We start from the raw sequence: 18,945 nt of genomic DNA, 5'->3' as shown, positions 1-18,945 counted from the left end.
ATTTCAGCTTAGGCTTGATTTTGAATTGAATGTAAGTCAACCCATGGTTTCTATGCAATGCAGGTATGATGACATATAGAGCAAACAGTTCTATCTGACTCCCTCAATCCCCTAAACCACTTTCCAATGAAACCTATCTCTCACCTCTGATCTGTTTCCTAAGCTGTGGATCCAGGTTACAGGTACATGAGAGAAAGTTTCTGAGATCCCCACAGGTTAGTTGAGGGGTATGCCTGGCAAGACAAACCATAAAGCTACGTCCATCTTGGTCCAAGTCTGCAAATGGGTCTGATTCATGGAGCGTCAGAAGATCATCACTGATCCTGGAAATAGGAATCCATAGGACAAAGGAGGTGATTAAAAATTACAGTAAAATATGTGTTATATATTGCAAAATCACATTGGTCAGTTAACACTCAAAAGATGCAATCTATAGCGTATTTATCAAGGAGATTACAAGTTACATACCATGCGTATGTTGCTGCTTAAACATGACTTTTAAGTCACATTCAACTATTTATGAAACATCCCTCAAATTATCTAAAAAACATCATAATGTACAAATGAAGTCTTGCCTGAAACTGCAAAATATAGACTGTCAAAATGCTTTGCAAGATCTGCTCTTTATCCTTATTCTCCCTTTTCACACTTTTATTTTTTACCCTTTACCTACTTGTTATTAAGTCTTCAGCTTGTATATCAAATGCAATTCATCATGTTGAATTGTCATTTTTTTAAAATATTATCTTTGATCTTCTTATTTATGACAAAATACAGACTCGATAGACTGTATTTCTTACCTGAGAATTGTAAATGAATTTCAAAACTGGTACTATCTAACATCGCAACAAAGTTATGTCCGAATATTAAGAACCTTTTAGCCACTACAGATGTGAGAAGCATGTAAGATACTACATACCTGTCAGTAATGACCTTGAGAATGACATCATCTTCAATATGTTCTTCATTCTCTTGGTAGTACACTATGAGACGAGAGATCCGATATGGCCATCTCTCAGTTAGGTTGATCCAATGAGCCAAGGTCTGCCACTTGAAAGAGATGTTATTGGCACGCAGAAGACGACCTGAAAGAATGAAATGGGTGTTGATTCATCATCAGATATAGTAAAACCTTAAACCTTAACCCTAAAAGGACTGGGCTAATTGAGATATAGTGAGGATGGGGGAGGGGGGGGGTGCCTGATGGCCCCCCTTCTGATCTCGGCCACCATTTGCACCAAAATTTGGCAGGAACATTCTTTACCACATAAACTGCAAGCTGGTATAAATTTTTTATTTTTTTTAATTTCTAATTATTATTAAAAAATATAAAATATGCAAATCTATTCATGAAAAACATTATTTGCATATTTAACACCCTATTTCACTTCAAATTTTCATCTTTTTTTTTGCAGATGTCATCTTTGTAATCTAATTTAAAGGTTTTCACAAAGAAAAATTGCGAAAGTCAACTTGAGCCTAAATGAGCCATTTTCGGCATGACATTGCCTCGTAAAAAAGTCATGTGACGTCGCGAATTTGGTCTCAAAAGTTGCGCAAGACTTTACAGAAAAAAGCCATAAAATTTTGCTCTGCTGTCTTTTTGCATTTCAGAAATATTGCACAAAGCATGTCAACTCACCAGTGATTGAGACGATATTGAGTAATCTTCTCATACTACGAGGACTAAGATCACTAAACTGTTCATCAGAGGAGAGCATCTGAGATAGATCCTTGGTGGTCGATCGTTGCCTCTGTAGTAGAGGTGCATTCATTGCATCAGGGCTGCCGTACCGAGGTGGGGAATCCCCTGGGATGGCTGTTACAATCGTCATCTCCGTCTAAATATCATACAGAATAAATGCAAGACGATTTGAAAGTGATGGTGCTCCAACTCAGTCTTCTACAACTCTTGGAATTTACTTGATATCAAATAAAAGAGTGCATACTTTTTTACCATTTAGTATTAAAAAAGGCCCAATAACATAGAGCTTTAGAAGTGACCTGTAGTTCTTTTCTTATTCATTCATTTGTTAAATATTTAGGATCCATTGCATAAAATTACTATAATGGTATCTTTGGCATTTAAGGTGACATCCTTGAGTTTGATTGGCTGTTAAGCAATGACATCATATTTATTACCATTGAAGGCAGATGCACAATTTACAGTTAATTATATAACAGGGATCCTAAGACTTTTTATACTTTAATCCTATAAGCACTTAGCAAATCAACTACAAATTCTCCATTATTAAAGTTTCATACAGGAAACAGCATTCTTTATACCGTATTGAATTTTGTAGAAATATGAGAGTAAGATCAAGATGCATACATCCTCAAACCAGAATGGTAAACATGCCACAATCCCATAGAGCATATAATAGAGTATGATGCATTTCAAAGAATTATACCCTCCCTCGTATTGAGATAACTTCTAAGTTGAAAATAATAGAATTAGTTTTAAGTGATCACTTAAAATCATATTACAATATGTAATCGATATTGATACCACTGCAAATAAAAAAAGGGTTACCAAATGGATTTGATTAATGAAATACTTGGCTTACAGTTTGTAACACACAGAAGTAGCAAGAAGTACTTTGTATTTTATGAAAAAAAATATTGACTACTTTGACAAATGATACACAACAAAGAGATGAATAGAATATGCAGCAATCAAATCTTGAAGATATATCATTTCTGAAAAAATGGGAAAACAAGTTAATTATGCAGCAACTTTTTCTTGTAAAAACTTCTGGAACCGGAAGAAGGATGAAAATAATAAATTTCAGAGGAATTATTGATGGAATCTAAAATCATGCTTTGTCAATTTCTCTCATTTTATCAAAAGTGACTATGTATGAAGATAATTGTCCTGACACATTTTATTAAAAAAGAAGAAAATATGGACCTAATGTAAAGGATTACAGTATACTACTATACTTGAAAACAAATTCATTATGATACTTTGTATAAGAATGAGAATCGCAATGATGTAGAAACATATGACAGTTATAAGGCAGTGTGGACATGATGACATAATCATTTTCAGACTATCATTTTGGCTGCAACAAAATGCACTACGGTGTACATGCAAATACACTTAAGCATGCACAAACACATGCAGAAATCCTATGTTGTGAAAAAATAAGGAGAATACCAATCAAATATTATACATCTTATTTTGTATTACACTGTTGCATCAAATTAAATCCAAATGAAATGCCAATGTAACTAAAATCAAATGCAGAGATGCCAACTTTTGGAAATCAGAATTAGGGAGGATTTGCGACCGATCCAAAATTATGTGCGCGTAGCGCACATCTTGAGCGCGGAGCGCTCGATCCTTGCGGCCGGGTCCAGGGCCCGCCTTAGGGTCCTTCGGTCTCTGTTTTGTTGGTTGTTCAGCTGAACTTCGTTGGCTTCACTCACCAAATACAGAGACCGAAGTTCTAGCGCGATCTGTACAGGGGACTCAATGGCCATATGTTTATGTACTTGAGATCGGATAAAACGGGGAAGTGAATTTGCGTGACAGCCGAGGTAAGTCACTGTTTTTGTTCTTTTTAACTTCATTTTTCTCTATTTTTTGGCAATTAATGCCAAGAGGGAATATCAATTTGCATTTTGGTCATGCCAATTTTCAAAATTTTTATTCATTAAAGACAAAAATTGAAGAGCCCCGACGGGGGGATTTTGCATTGCAAGTACCCTAATGGTGGCTGCACGATAGCGAGCCGTCTGTGTACGAGGAGAAAAAAAATGTTAAAAAACTCCTCGAAACAGACGGCTGCCAGCTGTCTACTGTTCAACAATAATAATAAGGAGGAATTATCAGCTATAGGCAGGTTATGTTCCACTATAAACCAGTAAAGAAAAGCTCAATGCGGGTAAAGTCTTCCTTCTCGCTGGTCCCTTGCTTGGTGAAATAAATCAACAGGGTAGTGGAGCTCAAAGTTGAAGATCTCGTCTTCGCAATGTCCGTACATGTATGTGTGCCATTTGTTTCCGAATATCATCACGACACGACCTCCGTGCTCAACTGAAATGTCCACGCTGCAAATTGTGCAAAATGCATGGTAAATTCCTCTTTCCGAATACACGGGTACTGGAGACTGTATTCAGTCTTATACTTCTGAGACCATTTCTTGGTCTTCTTTTGTTGATTTTCCACCATTTCGTGTCAATATCAACCCATCAATACACCGAAATCACACACCGATATTCCACCGCACGACTCGACAAATCCAGTGGCCGCGAGCGCACACGCCTCGCGAAGCTAGCCGGGCCTACCGGCCTGGTGCACAGTGGATTCCCGTTGGGCATATCACATGCACCAGCTTTTCGCTGCTCCTTATTTGTCTGCTTTTCACACAGAATTTAGTAGCAGCGAACGTAATGGAGTTACTACATGCTAAAGTTAGCAGACGATGTACTTCCAATCCAATTGGATAAATGCAAAAAAAATTGTAATTTCGGGAGGATAAGGATGGTAATCGTAAGGGCGGGAGTTGGGATGAATTTTCGGGAGCCTCCCGATGAAATCGGGAGCCTCCCGATGAAATCGGGAGGGTTGGTATATCTACAAATGCAAGTATCAAAAGTGAGGAAAATCAACTTTGAAATGGATATAAGTTCAATACAATATTCCTGAAGGTGCATCTGTGACAATCAATATATACCAAGAACTTGAGAGCCATTTTACGGCTTCCCCCTTTTTAAAATGTAAGTAATTATGATATTAGAGAACATTTCAATTTTCAAGACACTGCACAATTGTAAATAATACAGTACACATAAATGAAGTCATTAGAAATAGAAGTACCATTTCCTATTTACACAATCATAATTGTTTTTTCCTGCTAGAACAGTTTTAAAAAATCCATCCTCAATTCACTTAGTGAAATAAAATACAAGCATCATTTCTTTAGTGTGAAACTAGGTTTCACAACATGGAGACACAGTTACACAAATGCAACCTTTTAAACAACTTTTTTTTTATTAACACTAGTGAATATTACTCCTTTTCTAAGAATAAAGTAATACTAAATGAAAAGAATAACAAAGATGCAAAGTTGTTGAAACAATTACAAGGAATAATGCAAAAAAGTGAAAGTAATTTCTGTTTTTTTGTTCGCTATAAACTGCTTCTGAAAAGATTTGAAAAGCAACTCCAGTTAGTAAAATGCTGAAGAGGAAGATACAAGAACGGAAAGGTGATACATCCGTAATATAAAATCAGAATGGAAAAATTAAATTGATCTTTGCAAAACATGACAACAGATGGAAGAACTAAAGATAGATGTATGAAAGAACTCAAATTTCAAGGTATGATATTGTTGATCATGAAAAAAAGAAGTGAAAGAAACATACATGTAGGTCAGATACATCTGGTGTATCACAATGGAATTGAACTTAAAGTTGATATGATATTGTACCACAAGAGATTAGTTAGTACTTGGAGTATACACAGTTGTGCATTAGTAAGTTTCGGTGAACAGGGAGCATTATCAGTGTTTTTTTTTTTGTGGTGGGGCTGGGGGTGGAGGGACCATGCCATGCCTGACAGGAAGTTAATATCATAAAGCTATTAAGAAAAGGGGGCGGGGGCAGGTTTAGGGGTGTGAAGGGGAGGGGGCAGCCAGACTATTATAACGCAATCATCAAAAATAAAAGCTGCACGCCAAGAAACCAAACTGAGAAACCAAATGCCATGATACAACTCAGCCCATTTGTCAGATTTGAATATCGGGCATTCCACTGATTAATGCAAATAAGTATTTTTTTTTGTGAGTCGGTTTACCCTTTTTGTTTTAAGTGGCTGAGTCTTCCGATCAGAGGGGCTGGGCGTGGAATCATTTTCAGGCAGTTCGGGTATACTGGGGAGGGTTAACGAAGGAGCCCACCGAGACATCTATCGTAGGCATTAAAAAAAAACCAAACACGTCGCAGAAATAGATAGGGTGTAGGGGAAAAAACACAGGAAATACAGTCAGTTAAATTTTGCTTATATAGAGCATAACAATTTTTAACTTCTTTCTTATAAAATTTAAGTTCGGTCAAGCACATGGTATTAATTAAATAGTTATTGTATATCTTTCTTGAATCCATGAATATATGGAGGAATTAAAGTATTAAACAAACAATATACGTTATCATAGGACAATAAGTATCTTCCTAACTTGGAATTTGGGAAGGGGAAAATATATTATCCGTTTTCAATTGATGAATAACTCATCAATGAAATATAGCTTTATGTGTTCTACATGTACAATCTTCATATTAACCATTAAATTTTAGTGAAACCAATTAAATCCCAACATATTTCAGGACAAGAAATATCTGGAGTTATAATGATAGCAAATTATATTTTCCATTGGCAAAACTTTGAATTAAATAAAATGAGTGTATGGAAAATTAAAAAGCAAATTCTAACATGTGCCCCAGTCTGCGACAGCCACTCTTTTCAAAAGCTGTTTTTCTGCCATGCATTTGGTAAAATAAAAATATAATATTTCTAAATGTGTTAAACATAATTTTTTCAGAGAACAATGGTATGTTATTATATGAATGGGAGTCATCCAAATTCTATTTTGGGGGCTACAAAAGGCATCCATATAGAGAAGGGTTAACTCTGTTAGTGTGATGGTTTCTGCTTAAACATTGGAGGTTCCGAACAAGAACAGGGAGTCACATATTGATCATTAGGAGGAATTCCAACATTGATAGCTTTGCAATATCTACTGCAAATAAAATAAAGAAATACACTCCATTCAAGCATCTACAAGACTGAGTGTATTCGGTCAAGTTTGCTCAGAGATTTAAAAGAAATATTGGATTGTCAAGTCTTCAGATCTACAGGAGGAAATAGTATTAGCTATGCGGAAATAATCCTTTCTAAAATTATTGAACAGCCTGTTCATTTATATTTGACCACCAGATGAAAAAAATAATGGAAATAGTTGAAAGTCTAACACATATATACTAAATGCTTGTAAAAGCGTGCTTTTCTTCTAAATTCTATACAACAAACAAATGTGAAATATGATTTGAAGCAGCTGCTTGCTTGGTCTTGGAAAAGTGTAAGTTTTTTTAACTGACAGGAATGCAACTAGCACTAATTAAAAGAAAGAATATTGCTATTTGATAAAGATTTAATAAAGGCCAAGTCCACCCTAATGTCATAATAATTTGATTTAAAGCAAATTCAAACTAGCAAAGACGGATATATTCATAAAAATTTGAATGTAAAAAAAGTTAGAAATTTTCAAGCTTTTGTTCCCAGTTTTGGGTGATGCAATAATTTTTTTTAATGCTTTTAATTTCTTGTTTTAAATCTGATTTAGATATTTTTATGAAGTTGTATTACGTTCATTTCATTATCTGTATTTATTCAAATTAACTTGATGTTAGAGTGGATTTGGCTTTTAAAGCAAAGGATTGTGAAGCTGCATTTTAAAGAAGAAAAAGAAGAGAGGCAGTAACACTGAATGCCAATGAATGCGTTCAAGCAAAGAAGAATGAAAATATCCCTAGTTAACAAAAAACAAAATTGCTTTTGCAATTTACAGATTCAGGGGGAGGGGCCTCTCAGGACACATTTTATGGATGGACAGTAATAGAATAAATCAATTAAAAATAATCATATCAATAAAAAAAAATAGAAATCTAAACAAAGTGTCTGTAATTATCAAGAATTTTGCAATTCAGGGAGCCATTTTGAACAAGATAACAAAGAAGTATGCTTCTTAATATTTAGATTAACAATTCCATACCATACATAAAACAGAACATGAAAGATCTTGGACTCATTCAACACTTACCCTTGAAGTAGATGGAGAGACGTGATTGGCCAGTGGCATCTCTGCGCTGTCCTTCAGTCGAACACCAACCTCTAAATAGAATGGTAGATGGACCAGGTTGCGAAGGTAGTCATGTCCACGGACATTTGACTCCTTGAAGACATTATGAAGATTCTGATCAATGGCCTTAGTGATGATGTAAGGATCAATGGCTAGGATTGTGATGTAGGGGGAGTACGGGGAAGAGAACAATGCCTTGATGGAATCCAGGATGTTCAAGATCTGCTCCTGCTCGCAGCTGTCCAACCCGTCGACGATGACCACCATCCGCGTCTGGACTCCTTGGAAGGCATCCATACACTGGGTCATGTTGGTCAACGTGGTCACCTCTTGCTTCAGGCTTCGCAAGAAATCATCAGGTTTCATATGTCCTGCCTGCCGCGCCTTTCTCTCCATCCTCATCCTCGGAGGGTACACCATCTGATAGACAAACTGGACAAAGTTCCAGAGGTTTGCCAGTACTGATAATGCCACAATGCTTGCCAAGACATAGATGGCTATTTTGTCTTTAGTGACCTCTCGGTTAGGGTCTCCTCTGGTTTTATCATAAACTAGAAGTACAAGTCCTGTTATGAAACATCCTATAACTATTAAAGTCACTATGAACCTGGGAATGCAGCAGTACCTCTTCCAATGTGATTTACCTGTAAAGAAAGAAGGATCAAGGAAAAGTCGGGTAACAACATCTCACATTCATTCAGTTTTATCTATATTTTATCATACATTACACATTTAATCAAGCAAAATTAAATTGCAATTGCAAAATGTATCAGGTCTCTTAAAGTCATATCTGCCAAAAATACCAATTTAAACCTTTTGTTCAAAACATGAGCCTGGAAACTAGTGTACCAGGCTCCTTCTCTGATGATACCCCTAGGCTACCAATAGTACCTGTTTAGAGGGGCATAATACTTACCATCTACTGGTCTTGATTGGACCACTCTATAGAGCCTAGATACCAGTGTATCGAGCTCTTTCTCTAACACTACCCCTAGGCTACCAATAGTACCTGTTTAGAGGGGCATAATACTTACCATCTACTGGTCTTGATTGGACCACTCTATAGAACCTAGATACCAGAGTATCAAGCTCTTTCTCTAACAATACCCCTGGGCTACCAATAGTACCTGTTTAGAGGGGCATAATACTTACCATCTACTGGTCTTGATTGGACCACTCTATAGAACCTAGATACCAGTGTATCAAGCTCTTTCTCTAACAATACCCCTGGGCTACCAATAGTACCTGTTTAGAGAGGCATAATACTTACCATCTACTGGTCTTGATTGGATCACTCTATAGAGCCTAGATACCAGTGTACCGAGCTCTTTCTCTAATGATACCCCTAGGCTACCAATAGTTCGAGCTAGAGGGGCTTCACTTCCTAAATTGCTCAGGTGGAGGTGATCTCCAAATATAAACCTGGGTAAGGAGAGACACAAATGGAAAGAGGTGGAAAGAACATGTAGTATGAGTTTTGAAGTGACAATTGGCAAAATATATGGAATGACATGGGTATAATGATAAAGGGATACAAACTGCAAAAAAGAATAATCCATTTTTCCAAAGGACCATATGGATAGTTTCAACTTTTGACACACATGGAAAAAAGAAGAAGCTATATCATAACAATTTTTATCTTAGGCAGCCCCAACTGTACTTCGAAGGAAACCACAATGTATTTTCTTCTATGAAATTGAAGAGAAGGAAAAGAGATTATTCCCTCCCCAAAAAAGGACAAAAGCCTCTGGAAACAAATAAAAAAAAGAATATCGCACAGAAAAAAATGACTTGACAGAAAGCTAAGACAGAGGCTACACTTTAGCAGACACTGTTTCATCGGCATTATCCTGATAACAACTCACCTAACTGGCAAGACTTTAGCTGTCCTTTCTGAGGAGACAGGAGGATTACAGTAGCACAGCGCCATCACAAGGCGAAAGTAGTTGAATTGCCGTGCAAGCCATTCACTCATTTTCCCTGACCCCCTCCATTTCTGACGATGACCAAAATATACTAAAGCTGGAATACAGAAAACAAGACACAGTATTACAAGAAGTACACATGCTTGTTCTCACAAAGGGAAGTGAGATTGAATTAACATGAGCATTTTTCAGGAATTTTTCAGTGAACTTTTTCAGAACAATTTCTTCATATAAAACTTTAAAAACACAAACTAACTCCCACACAAATCAAACCCTAAATATTGAAGATCTATGTAATTACAGAAAATAAACATAACATATCTTACATATTTCATGATCATTGTAAAACTTCTATATATATTACAAATTCTCAGAACTTGATATGAATAGGTTTGCATTCAGAGTTCCTCTTAAATTGTGTGGCAATGATCACTTCATTGAAAATGATAATACAATTTTGTTACACATATATATCTATGGACAATACTTAACCGTTCTGACTTACCTAAGATAATATACAATAAAAGAAAGACACCCAGTGCAACCCCACCGGCTTGACTAAGAGTACTCTTGAAGCTGAAATCATCCACCATGAAAGGAATAAATAGAACTATTGTTCCTATGGCAAGACCTATCAGCACACATAAGACAAACACCCAACAAGTGAAACGAAAGATGGGCTGGTAGTCCTGACGAGCAAACTGATACATCTCATCTGAAATGAAAAAATAAAATGTCGGCATTACTGTCACAGTTTTTGTGTGTGTAAATTTCTCAGTGTTAGGAATGTTAATGATCATGTTCATCATGAACATGAGTATGACCTTCAACATCATCATCATCATCACTCTTGTCATCGTCATCATCATCACCACCATCATCATCATCATCATCATCATCATCACCAACACCCTTGTCATCGTTATCACCATCATCATCACTATCATCATCATCACCACCACCACCAACAACAAAAACACCATCATCAGCATGATGATCTAGTAATAGAAGCAAACTGAAATATTAGTGAGACTTACCTTGCAGCTTTTTGAGGATGAAAGACTTGCCGCTGCCCCAGCGTGCATACAGACCTACTGTAACCGGTGGCAGGAGGGTGGGTTCACTGAGGATATCAGCTAATGAACTGCTACATAGATCACTTAATTCATTTTCTACCTCATCACCGGGGCTGAAACTCCCTACAGATCAATCAAAGGACAGCATGTGTTAGATTCATTAAATCATTGTACAATACTATGAAAATCCATCCAGTGTTTACACAAGGACTATTTCATAGTTCTTTTCAATTATAGATGCTGTACAATAAACGTCATGCAGGAGTCAACTAGGTAAAAAATTCACTGATATTGGTGGAAAAGGGGGAGATGTTGAGTTAGTTTCTAATTTGCATTAGGGAAGATAGTAGTACTGTAATTTTGAAGGTTCCATAGAATTTATGGTAAGCTTTTTAAAATGTCAATATGAAGACATAACATAAAACAGGGACATATGCGACACAAGGATGCATGTGAATGCCGTGAGGACAAACTGGATTTCCGTGGAGAAACCTCATGAATGTAAAATGCTTGGATTGACCTTTTGTTTGACACCATGTTGACAATAGTGGACATGTATGTACAACATTCCATAAGATTTAACAGAGAGTTTAGGGAATTCTTTGTGAGAAGGTTGCAGAAGCCTCAAAGGGCCATATATTAAGCATTTAACAGAGGAAAATATGGTCCACACTTACTACTGTGAGTAAAAGTAATCATTTCAAATCAACAGAAACAAGTATGAATTTAGGGTAGTCTAAACCAGATAGAAATGCCCTTATTAAACACAAGCTCTCAGATTATTATACATACAGGTGTACATGCCAAATGAATTCACACCTAATACACAAAATCTACATAAAGTACATAGCAAGTTGGCCAATCCTCGTGACTTTAACCTAGAAGCGGTATTTGAAAATGAAACAAGAGATAGAGATTAAATCGTAAACACAGAAATACTTACTAGCACCAAAAATTTGTGTTAGGATGCCCTTTTGATGATTACAATCAATGTTATAAGGGGTTTCCCCCTCCTTGTTAGGCTTATAAAGTAGCCTACCATCTTTAGGGTTTCTTAGAAGTAATTCAGAGATCTTCTTATCCCTGAATCGGATTGCTATATGAAGTGGAGTATCTCCTCTCTGTGAAGAAATGAGATAACAAATCACATTCAACTCACACCAGATAAGATGTTTCACATAGAAAACAGGAGGAACTATGTAATATACAAGGTGATAGAGAGTAAAACCTCTCTACAGTGACCACAGGAGGGATATAAAATATAACCTTCAAAACACTGTCTGCTATAGACAGGTTCTTATACACATGATTTACCTTCATAGTAATATAGTCTGCTGTGCAAACCCTTCACTCGAGTAAAGGGTCTGAATTGCAGCCTACTAATGCCTTGTGTACTGAAGGCCCTCTCGCTCATTGAAACAGCAAATTTTTTATGTGCTAGTCTTTGTGTGGAGACACACTTGTTGATTAGAGTTTCAATCAGGGTCTGTGCCTGCAGACTAATGGTAAGCAGTTTTCAGTGGGCACTATACACAGGTGGTTATTATTGAGAGTCGGCCGCTAGCACAGGTTTGAATGTATGATGTAAAATCCATCTAAAAGACCACTTGACAGTTACAAGATCTTTATAGTCAAATGGTATTTACAGACACATCTATTCTTTTCATTTAAGTGAAGGCTTCAATGTAAGTAATTATGAATGGAATATAATCACGGATTTATAGATAATATGGAAGGTGAAGTGAATATGACTATTTAAGGAGAAATAAAAATGTGACATTTATAAATAGAATCCATACTGACTGGTTTTTGATCAAGCTGGTTATCTGTAAGAGATCTTTTTTCAGACAAGTTACCCCTGAATAGATACCTCATGCATACGATTTAAACAAATCTTTTGAAAAGCCTATTAAATGCTTGACCTTTGTAGCATATACTTCGACTGCTTTGTTATATCAATCAAACCAAATATAGTCCAAGACTTGATGATAAGAATCCCTGCAGGGAAATCCAGAAATAACTCTTAAAAATCTTTCTTGAAACAAGTCTGCATTCATCAGTGACAAATATTCATTACCACAATGTATATTTCTAAACCTTTATCCATCAAAGTCATCAATATTAATGAATTAAAAAGGGCACAACACTTCAAGCAATCATCATGAGATTGTGCCCACTATATCCATTCTGTTATTACTTACAGAATTAATCCGAACTGTGACCTTTGAATCTAAAATAAACTACCTGATGAAATTATTCATCAAGCAATCAAACTAGTTATTCATGACGATCGATTACCTTGTCAGTTGCTGATACTTTGGCTCCTTTGTCAAGCAACGCTCTAACCACTTCTCGGTTTCGATTTCTCGTTGCTCGCAGTAAAGGGGTTTCCCCATCCTACAAGTGAAAAAAAAGCAGCAAACATTGCAAGGATACATCAGAACTGGGACACTTAACATCACCAACACAAGGTTCACATCATACAATGATTATATGTAACAAATTGCAACATGGTAAATAGCCAATCAATTTGTTTTTAAATGTGTTTTTTGTTCAACATAGCCACCATCAACCAATAAGAAACATTCTCTAATATTTGTAATTGATCACTAATCTTTGTTTCACATGATTCTGGATATATGATCAGGAATGTCTATGAACAGAAAATCATGACATGATGTAGTACATTATTCACATGAACTTTAATGACCTCTTTAATCTGTCAATGGTTGAAAATATGTGATCAATCTTAAAAAAATACAGATCCTGTTGATGCCTACGTACAAAGATGTGTCTCCAAACTGAACATGGGTAGGGGGGTGGGGGGGGGTGGTGTGTACAACTGTAGTCTTTATCAGTTCTTACAAAAGATACCTAGCAATAACAATATGGAAGCATGATACTTACCTTTGCTGCTAATTCAGTGTTTGGATTGCTATCTAAGATTGCTTCTAAGATGTCTACATGACCTTTCTCAGCGGCCCAGTATAATGCTGTCTTCTTGTCCTGAAATAAGAAGGCACAACAATAAATAATCACATTATGGAATACATATTTGAAAGGAAAACAGTATTTGTATGGAGCTATATATCTCTTCAAAAGCGTTAGAAACTAAAAGAGCAAACTCCTCTAAAATGATTAGAAACTGTGTCTCATAAATGAGTTTTCAGTCTTATAATCACAGCTTAAAATCACAATCAGTACTGAAATTATTTGAGTATTACCTAGAAAGAGGGTGAAGCCAGTAGAATATCAGGGATAGAAAGAGAAATAAATGTAGTAGGTGGACAAGTCAGATCTAGGAAGGGATAAGGAAGTAAAAAAAGAGGACGAGGAGAAAGAGAAGGAAAGTAGAAATGAAAAGAACATGGAGGAAGGTAAAGATGAATGAGAAGAGGAAGGAAGAGAGGGAGGAAGAAGATGCAGAAAGATGATGAGATAGATGAAGTGTCTTAAAGAGGAGGAAGAGGAAAGAGCAAGTTAATGAAGAGAAGTAGGGGGATTGTGTCATACTTACATCACCCTGGATATCTACATCAGCAAACTTCTTGAGAAGTAACTTGACGACCTCTGTTTGACCCCCTTTGACTGCGTGTATCAAGACCGTGTCATCATGCTGATAGATGAAAATAAAACAGTATGGTATCTTTCATGTAATGCACAATAACAGCAACGTAACAAAATCAAATAGCATAAGAAGTCAAATTTGTCTTCAAAAATTAAGGCTAGATTTTCCACAAACTAATGAGTAATGCAGGTATTATGATTTTCTAATATGGTTTTATTTCAGCATTGGGTTGTATAGGGGAGGGGATTCTAGACAGTGTAGAAATTGTCATACCAATATCATGATAAATAGAATTTCAAGTTTCCAAGTTTAAATGGAACACATCAACGGCACACCCAGTACATTTAGCTTTCATGAACATCAGTATATTTCCCTTTTCTACAAACAAACAACCAATGTCAGATTCTCATCTCTTTCATCTGCTCTTGTCCTCCACCTTCTGCTTTCTTTCCCACTCTTTCTCATTCCACTTGCACATTCTTACTGCTATCCATCTCTACCCATACCCATTTTCTTTAACTTGATTCATTTCTTCTGTTGTATGTGTTGTGTTCTTATTTGATCTATTTTGGGAGTCATTCCTCTCTAACATTATGTGAGGTATGAAACCACACCATTAGTTAGCCTAAAAGGTGTGGAGTCCTTTTCACATGTAAAAAATAACCAGAGGATGCCAGATAGAATTGATTTACTCCTAAACTGAATGATTATCCTCTTAAATACTTTTGATATTGATGTTGGAGGAATGACATTCCATTGGCCTAATAGTATGTTTTTTCATTATTCTATTTCATTTTTTTTTCACTCATAGAAGCAAGGTCATCCCTTCACATCTAATGTACTTCAAAAGTTCTATCAATTTCATATAAACTTTTTTTTGGAGGGGGGGGGCCTTTGCATAATACATCTGTTTTCCTCTTTTATGAATCATTCCTGTTTTCTTATTTTGTTTTTAGAGCTGAAACAAATAATCAGAGAAAAAGTTAAATTATTCTTATTCAATGTGAAGAGGGTTTCCCCACTCTCAACCTCTAAACATCTTGTCTAATGGATAACAATCTCAGCACAGCATGACAAAGGGGTAAGGAAAGCTTCATTTCTAGGCCCTAATTACTCAGAACTCCATCAGAAAAGGCTATTTTAGCCCACAAATGTAATGGTCTAGAGAAGACATGCATACATTATCTTGCATATTATGTCATCTCTACAGGCTTTGAATGTTTGTTTCTGCTGGTTTATTCTTAATGTGCATTTTGCGAATGCAGCAATACTAAAATTTTCACTTCTGTACATTTGCTACACATATATCACAAATATTTTGAAGAAATATTTGTATGAATCGCAAGTGTCTATTGTCGTAAAATGTTTATTTATTTTGTTTTCAAATATTATTCAATTTCGAATCAGTATAGTCAAATGCAAATTATAACAGTGAATTAAAAAAAAAAGAAAGAAAGAAATGGGGTGATGAACATAACTTTTACAACAAAGAATTATATGGAAGAACTGCAATGAATTGATAGATACACCCCAAACTACTTACAGGGAACATCTATGAATATTCTTCATGGTCCTATATGGGTTCATGTGTCATTTTAACATCAAGTGCATAATATGCTTGGGGATGTATATGGGAAGGTGGAGTGTCTTATCTTGAAAATGCTAATGTGTTTGCTCTGTTCTGCTTGTTTGCAGACAGAAGTAGATAGTGATGCTACATGTATTAGATAACAAGATATGAGACAAATGAAGAATTACAATAGGAGAGAGGTGATAAAAAAGAGTGATACAGTTGGAAAATTAGATGAGGAAAAGAAAGGGAAAGTATGGAAGAGAAGGAAAGAGATGAGATGAAGGAAGAGAAGAAAAGCAAATGGAGAGGAATAAAGAGGTACAAAGGAGGAAAATGGGATCAGATTACAGGAAGCAGAGAATAAAGAACTGCAGAAGAGACATAAAACAGAAAAAATAATATAAAGGAAAAAATAATGCAGAAGATATAATGCAGTGCACATTATCATTAGATGTTTAAGATCTATAACATCTGAATTTTGTTAGATTTCTTTATGAATATGGATTGCTTTACTTAAAGACATGACACCTAAAATAATCACAATCAATGAAACAAATAAAAGCTTCTAGTTTAAACCATAGGCCTAAATGTTCATCAAGTGACATACTCTTACTTCATATCCAACACAATGATAATACAATCAAAGTTAATGAAATAGCAACAAAATTCCACCAGGGCAGACTTACTTAACACTGATATAATATCCAATGACATTGGTATACATGCATCATTTATGAGGGAAATGTAGACAGAATATACCATCTTAAGATTGAAACATTGTAACATATGAAGACTTTGACATTATCAGGCATGAAACACTTTGCTCCAGTTCTTTATTGAGCTAGAAAGGTAATCTAACCATGAGGAAAAGAATGATACTTGTAAAAAAAAAATTTGCGTCACATGTAAAGTGTGAACAAGATATTAATGATTAATATTATTGTCAAACAGTACAGGTAATATACTGTCCTTTGGAAGTCTTTAATCAATATTTGCTACTTTAATCAATATTTTGTTACTTGTTCCTATGTCATATTTCACATATTCATATGGACTACTCCCTGGGGAGTGGAGATGTGGCATATTGTGCACATTTAATGACCTGTCTATTGTAATCAATCTTATTATTTTTTCAATTACAAAACAGATCCTTGATATCAGCAGAATATGTTTGTGCCTCTAGATTAGGAGCAAGTGTGAACACAGCCCCTGCCCGTTCCACATCTCTTCCTCTCATCTCAACATAGCACCAAGGAGAAACAAGAGACAGAGAGGTGTATAGATGGAGTGAAGTGATGCAGGTTTCCTCCAGTCTCCCTCTCCAGATGTCTGGCATTCAGAGGAGGTAATAGTCTGAAAAAGCTTTATGCAACATTTGGTGGAAGTACTACCAAAGGAGAAACAATCAAACATCACTAAAAGGTCAATCAATTGACACAGTGGCTCGATCGCTTGCTATAGACTAGACAATTTTGAATAAGTCACCAACATTGCTCTGCAAAGAAGGGCTTTTTGTACATGGTTGCAATGAAGGCATTGTATACATATGCTTGCCAGTAAATAACCAGGAGACCTATAGTTTTGTTTGCTCTCCATCAGACTTCGTAAACAAAATTAAATATCCATTTATCACTGTTTGTAAGCTGTTCAAATATCTGAAAATATGGTTTTGATGGCGTTTAGGTCACTCCCTTTCTGAAACTTATCTGGATGTTGTGCTTATAGCACAACCAAATTAGTTTGATTATTCTCCAGAAATAATTCTAGATAATATGTTTTCTTATATTTCTTTGGAAAGGTAAGCTCTGCATTAAAGATTATTAAGCAAGAGAAAGGGAAGCATCTTTTGTACATAAACTAACGGTTGAATTTCAAGCACCTGGTTTCCTCCATTTATGGAATGCAATCCCACCATAAACTGCTTTTGAGTGGGTGATAGAGAGGGATGCTGAAACATGAAACAAATTTATAGGGTAATAGTATGTCTCAAGCACCGCCTTGAATTATTCACGGGGTCTTACTGTGGGTGGTTTCATCCCAAAGAAAGATGTTTCTTTAATTCATTTGTCTAAATTTACAACCAAAATGGCAATAAACTATCTCTGTTTGTGGGTGATAACATTAAAATAGTGACTTTTATGGACTTTCTATGCTGGGAAGATATGTCAGCCTATAAGTAATCTCCAGTCAAATGGGAAAATTTCCCCCAACCCTGAATGTGATTTTCATAACTTTTACCTTCATTGTCAGCCTATGTGTGCACTTTGGTCAATATTCTGGTTCAATTTATTTCAGCCCAAAGTAATAACTTGCAAACACCATCTATATATATTATTCATGTGAAAATCCTGTGAGGCAATAGTGGTTAACTAGGCCATTGACGTGGGTAATAAATAAATTTTTCATCAAACGATTGCAGAAGTCACAAATATGGCATGGTTGGGCGAAAGGAGACCCCTGTCCGTCTGCCTGTCCTCCAAATTGTAGCCACAATTGATGCACTTGAAGTGGTGGCACCCCTATTCCTCATCCAGAAGGGCACTCTGAAGCCCAAGCAGAATTTTTCTTTTGGTTGCTGAATTTGCAAAACACTTGAGTGGAGAGAAGGCGTGTTGAAACGAGATGCGTCTCTTTAATAGCTGACTGCATATCAGATGCCTACCGCATTGCCTTCCTATGCTTGTGATGTTAGAATATAGCATGGCCGTCGGTGTCTGATTTCTGATAGTTTATCACGCATCCGGGCAGGGCAAACACCCATAGAAGGGGGCCCTCTATTGCATCGTTGAAGATTAGGGTAGGGGTGGGATGTTCACATCAGGAGCTGTATTGTGATTTGCTTTTCTGCTTGTTTTGATAGAGCAATGTGAATAGGTTCAATGGTTTAGTTCATGAATGGATTGGTCTCAGACATGATCACTGATATAACAGGCCCTTCCTT

At 36.1% G+C, this 18,945-nt stretch overlaps 1 protein-coding gene across 2 annotated transcripts in view; it reads right to left on the bottom strand.

Annotated features, from left to right (window-relative positions):
- LOC121407597 (kinase D-interacting substrate of 220 kDa B-like) overlaps nt 1–18,945 on the bottom strand; it is a 72,128-nt gene that overhangs the window by 7,023 nt on the left and 46,160 nt on the right. For both annotated transcript variants that reach the window (XM_041598750.1, XM_041598759.1), the window contains exons 9-20: nt 14,381–14,479; nt 13,771–13,869; nt 13,162–13,260; nt 11,807–11,984; nt 10,825–10,986; nt 10,293–10,502; nt 9,728–9,884; nt 9,133–9,284; nt 7,824–8,506; nt 1,643–1,841; nt 920–1,085; nt 145–323 (exon numbers count right to left, since the gene is read on the bottom strand). In XM_041598750.1, the coding sequence (XP_041454684.1) occupies nt 145–323; nt 920–1,085; nt 1,643–1,841; nt 7,824–8,506; nt 9,133–9,284; nt 9,728–9,884; nt 10,293–10,502; nt 10,825–10,986; nt 11,807–11,984; nt 13,162–13,260; nt 13,771–13,869; nt 14,381–14,479 (2,383 nt within the window). The remainder of the gene's footprint in view (nt 1–144; nt 324–919; nt 1,086–1,642; nt 1,842–7,823; nt 8,507–9,132; nt 9,285–9,727; nt 9,885–10,292; nt 10,503–10,824; nt 10,987–11,806; nt 11,985–13,161; nt 13,261–13,770; nt 13,870–14,380; nt 14,480–18,945) is intronic.

Source organism: Lytechinus variegatus, chromosome 1 (genome assembly GCF_018143015.1).
Source record: "Lytechinus variegatus isolate NC3 chromosome 1, Lvar_3.0, whole genome shotgun sequence".
Lineage (NCBI taxonomy): Eukaryota > Metazoa > Echinodermata > Echinoidea > Temnopleuroida > Toxopneustidae > Lytechinus > Lytechinus variegatus.
Note: the sequence above shows the minus strand (reverse complement) of the source record. Positions and strands in the feature narration are given on the sequence as shown.